Raw genomic sequence first — 4,961 nt, forward strand, 5'->3', positions numbered from 1 at the left:
CCGCAGCACTTGGATGGCCTGGATCATCTGAAAATGCAGACGGGAGGTGGGGGGAGACAGAGGGAATTGGGGGAGGGAGCAGGGAGGAAGACGGAAGAGGAAGAGGAGGAGGAAGAGGAGAGACAGAGAAACAGAAAGAGTGAGACAAAATGACAGGGATAGGGAGACACAGCAGAGAGACAAAGACACCAGGTGCAGAGGGAGAAAGAGAACAGAGATGCAGCCCAGAATTAAGGAAAGAGCGGACGTTAGATTGAGAGAAGCAAGAGACGAAAAAGGGCCCATCACAAGGGGGGAGAGCTAAGGTGAGCCGTGCCAACTGGCATTTCCACCCTCCGCCTGTTGGCCCCCAGCTCCAGGCCCCGCCCACCTGCAAGCTACATTTCCCAGAGCCCTTTGCCAAAGGGTTTGGCCAATAGGAAGCCCTGGTGAGAGCTTGCGGGGAGAAAGGATGGGAGAAGATGGGGTATTTCTCCCTCCTTTCTTCTCTTTTTTTTTTTTGATATGGAGTCTTGCTCTGCTGCCCAGGCTGGAATGCAGAGGTGTGATCTCGGCTCACTGCAACCTCCTCCCAGGTTCAAGCGATTCTCCTGCCTCAGCCTCCTGAGTAGCTGGGACTACAGGCGTGCACCACTGTGCCCAGCTAATTTTTGTATTTTTAGTAGAGACAGGGTTTCACCATTTGGCCAGGCTGATCTCGAACTCCTGACCTCAGGTGATCCGCTTGCGTGAGCCACCATGGCTGGCCTCTTCTTTCTTTCTCTCTCTCTCTCCTTCCCTCCCTCCCTCCCTCTCTCTCTCTTTCCTTTTTTTTTTTTTTAAACTAGATGGAGTCTCGCCTTGTTGCCCAGGCTGGAGTGCAGTGGCAGGATCTCGGCTCACTGCAACCTCTGCCTTTCAGCTTCAAGCAATTCTTCTGCCTCAGCCTCCCGAGTAGCTGGGACTACAGGCGAGTGCCACCACGCCCAGCTAATTTTTGTATTTTTAGTAGAGAAGTGGTTTCACCAGGTTGGCCAGGCTGGTCTTGAACTCCTGACCTCGTGATCCGCCTGCCTCAGCCTCCCAAAGTGCTGGGATTACAAACATGAGCCACCGCACCTGGCCCTCTTTTTCTTTCTTTCTCTTTCTCTAGCTATCTATGAGAACAGGGTCTTGCCCTGTTGCCCAGGCTGGTGTGCAGTGGAGCTGATCAAGGGTCACTACAGCCTCGACCTCTTGGGGCTCGAGCGATCCTCCCATCTCAGCCTCCAAAGTAGCTGAGACCACAGGTGCATGCCACCACACCCCGATAATTAAATGTTTTTGTAGAGGTGGGGTCTCGCTACATTGCCCAGGCTGGTCTTGATCCCTGGCCTCAAGCTATTTCCTGGCCTTGGCCTCCCAAAGTGCTGGCATTACAGGCGTGAGCTGCCGCACCCAGCCTCCTCTCCTTGGGCAGCAGTCCCTGCGCTCACTTTGGCATAGGTGCTGATCTTCTGACGGATGGAACATCAAGACACTTTTTGAGCCCTATTCTGTGCCAGGTGCTGTTCCATGCGCTTGACTCGCATTCACTCATTAAATCCCCACAGCATCCCTCCAAGACAGAAATTACTATCAGCCACACTTCACAGATGGGACACCGAGGCACGGAGATGCAGAGTGACTTGCCCTGGGTCACAGAGCTGGTGAGTGGCAGAGCTGGGATTTGAACTCGGGCCATGGGTCCCGTTCTCAGACTGTAGGCTGTACCACACGGCACGTGGGCAACAATCATGACCGTTTGGGAACATGGACCAGGTGGCCTTCTCTCCGCACCCCCCCAACCAACCCCAGGATGGGGCGTCAGGACAGGAGACCCATTGGAGGAGGGGGTGTGGGGGAGGGCTCGGGTCTCACCAGATTGTCCAGTTCTGGGTTGGAGGAGAAGAGGGGCCTCTCAGAGTGAACCTGGGAGGGAACAGAGAGGCCAGCAGGGGGATATCCCGCCTTCCACCCACCCCTCCTCGCTGGCTCTCCAGTGCGGTGTGTGGCGGGTGGGGGGCGCCCACCTGCTTGGCGAAGGCAGCGATGTCCTCGTTGAAGGAATCAGAGGAGCAGACGTCGCCGCCGGGGGGTGTCCCCAGCCCAGCTCCGGCCCCGTCGCGGGGAAAGCATGTAGCCAGTTCACATTTCTCAAAGACCAGGGCCAAGAGGGGGAAGAGTGGGTGTCTGGGGAGGCAGGAAAGGAGAGAGGTCGAGGGAGAGGCTGGGGGATGGATGGAGGGGCTGCAAGGTGCAGAGCAGCTGGGAAGGGGACAAAAGACCCAGAGAGGAAAGGAGACAGAGACTTGTACACAGAGAGAGACAGAAGCAGACCCAGGGAGCAAAGAAACAGAAAGACAGAGAGAGAGACAGGAGCCTGAGACCGGGCCCCACTCACCCATAGATCTCATCCTTCTCCCTGTTCAGGCCGTCGCTGTCCAAGCCTGGGGGCAGGGGCTGTGGAGGCCGGTGCGGGCCATAGGGCCCTGGTGCTTCGGGCACTGCCTCTGGGAAGCCAGCCAGGGCTGCGGGGCCATCTGCGATGCCTGGGTAGCGTGGCAGCTCATTGTACTGGGGGAAGGTGAGAAGAGAAGGGGGGAGCCCCAGGGAGGGGTCAGCACCCCGAGACTCGGCTGAGGAGCTTCTCTATCCTGGAACCCAGGAGATGCTCTTCTGCATCCCAGAAACCTGCCTCTGGTCCCCAGGTGTCTGAGCCCCGCCCCTTTAAGCCCTCCAGGTCCCCTGGAGCTGCCTCGGTGGGGAGTGAGGACCCCGTCCAGGCAGAGATTCCTGACATGCGGGCAGGAGGACCCAGAGGGAGAGACGGCAGGGTCTGGCTGGGAGGAAAAAGAGATGGAGAGAGTGGTGTGAGAAGACGGAAACAGAGACAGAGATAGAGACAGAGACAGAGATAGAGACAGAGAGGGAGATCCATGGACACCTCCTGCAGGAACCTCGCATTGTTGTACACAAAGTACACATACGAAGCCTCCCCGTCTTCTATTTCATTTCACAGTTGGCAGATAAGCACATCAGAGTACGTCTCAACAACATGTCACACCCCACTCGCCACGTGAATCCACCACACGTTGACACAGCCATACACACCAACCCACGTGCACACTCATGTGTCAGTCACACCCAAATCCCCCCCCACACACGCACACATGCACACACACATGCACACAGCCCAACACCAGGCACAGGAATGAATGCATGATTGAGACATTTAGCACAGGGATGAATGAATGAATGAGGCATTTAGCACAGGGCCTGGCTCATGCTGTGAGCACTTGTTGCCGGAGAGGGTCACTCCGCACCACCACACAGACACAATTGCGCACCCAAGAGAAACACCATTATGGGGTAGGACGACAGCGTCCTGTCGTCACAGAACCATGCACCTGGGAAGCCAGGGGCACCTTCCACTCATCAGGTCAAATGCCTTCCTCAGGGATGAAGACACGGAGGCTCAAAGAGGCAGCAGGACTCGCACGGGAAGAGGCTACAACGTTCCTGCCTCCGACCCTTGCCTGGCTGGGCACCTTGGATCTGCGTGTCCCACTCTTTCCCTCTCCCTCTTCTAACTTCTCCTGTGCCCTGAAGTTGAATCTAACTGCTCCCCGCTGCTCAAGGCACTCTCACCAAACGCGGTCCTCACAGCCTACCCGGAACCCCCAAAGCGGGCGCGCACCTCCTCCACTGTCTCCTATCCCCGTTCCCATCCCCAGGGAGACAGGCTCCCTGGGGCCAGCAGCCTGGTGAGACCACCTCTCCCACCCCTGTCCCACTCCTAGCCCTGGAGAGGCAGGGGCGGCTTGGAACAAAAGTAGAGCGAAGAGAAGGACGGAGGAGAGCGGAAAAAAAGGGGGACGGTGAGGTGCGGGCGGCTGAGATGGAGGAGGAAGCCCAGGGACAGAGAGGAGAGAGGCTCCGGATGGGGCAGAGAGAGGGGGATAGAGAGGCAGAAAGGGGGGAGACCCAGGCAGAGAGACAGAGACAGGCAGAAAGGGGGGGAGACCAGGGGCAGAGAGAGGGGGACAGAGAGGCAGAAAGGAGGAGGAGAGTGGGGCAGACAGAAGAGGGGACAGAGAGGCAGGGAGACACTCGGGGCAGGGAGAAGGAGAAGCTAAACGGTGGGGAGGAGGCGAGGCCGAGGGGCAGGGAGAGGGGACACTTGGGGGCAGAGAGGGGGCACAGAGGGACTGGGAGACCCAGGGGCGGAGGGAGGGGCAGAGAGAGCGCGAGGTGGTGGAGAGGACGGATGGGCTGATGGGGGCCAGCGCCGGAGAGGGGGGATGCAGGGACAGGGGGTGCGGAAGCGGCCGGGACGCGGGGTCCCTGCCCTGAGACCTACCCTGCGGGCCATGGGCTGAGGCCGGCGGCAGCTCCCGGGTCCCTCCAGAGCCTGGTCGCGGGGGAGGGCGCAGCCCGGGGCCGCAGCCCCCGACGGCCCGCGGTGTCGACGCCAGGGGGTGGGCAGGAGGCCGGGCGCGCGCCCCCCCACCCCCGCCGCCGTCAGCGGCAGGCGCCGGGCCGGGTGGGGGCTCCGCGCATGGACCCCGGCCCCCGCCCCCAGCGGGGGTCACGGCCAGGAGCGCATCGCCGCCTGGGCGGGGGCAGCAGGCGCGGGCGGGGCGCCCGAGGCCCCCTCCTCTGGCCCCCCCGTCCCTCCCCCGGCTCCGGAGGGAATCGAACCGTCCCGAGACGGACACGCCGGGGACCGCAGGGGGCGGGGGGCGGCCCGGGGCGGCGGAGGGTCCGGCGGCGGCTCGTGGGTGCTGGCGGCCGCGCTCCCCGTTCCCGGTCTCTCCCTCTCTGTGGTCACATCCGGAAGTTCCACGGAGGAGATGCTTAACCCACTGTCCGCCGGCGCGGACGGGCGGGGCGGGGCGGGGCTGGAGCTGCGGGTCCCCCCCCCCCCCCCCCCCCCCCCCCCCCCCCCCCCCCCCCCCCCC

General features: G+C 61.4%; 1 protein-coding gene across 1 annotated transcript; it reads right to left on the reverse strand.

Annotated features, from left to right (window-relative positions):
* Positions 1-3: 3 nt before the first annotated feature.
* LOC116464805 (homeobox protein Meis3-like) lies at positions 4-4,900 on the reverse strand (the record flags this gene model as incomplete). The annotated part of the gene is made up of 5 exons (XM_032148061.2): positions 4,361-4,900; positions 2,402-2,574; positions 2,031-2,190; positions 1,879-1,929; positions 4-27 (listed from the first exon to the last, which is right to left on the reverse strand). Coding segments are annotated over exons 1-5 (420 nt in total), but the record flags the coding sequence as incomplete, so codon positions are not given.
* Positions 4,901-4,961: the final 61 nt, after the last annotated feature.

The sequence above is a fragment of the Hylobates moloch genome, unplaced genomic scaffold (assembly GCF_009828535.3).
Source record: "Hylobates moloch isolate HMO894 unplaced genomic scaffold, HMol_V3 SCAFFOLD_1803, whole genome shotgun sequence".
In the NCBI taxonomy this organism is placed as follows: domain Eukaryota; kingdom Metazoa; phylum Chordata; class Mammalia; order Primates; family Hylobatidae; genus Hylobates; species Hylobates moloch.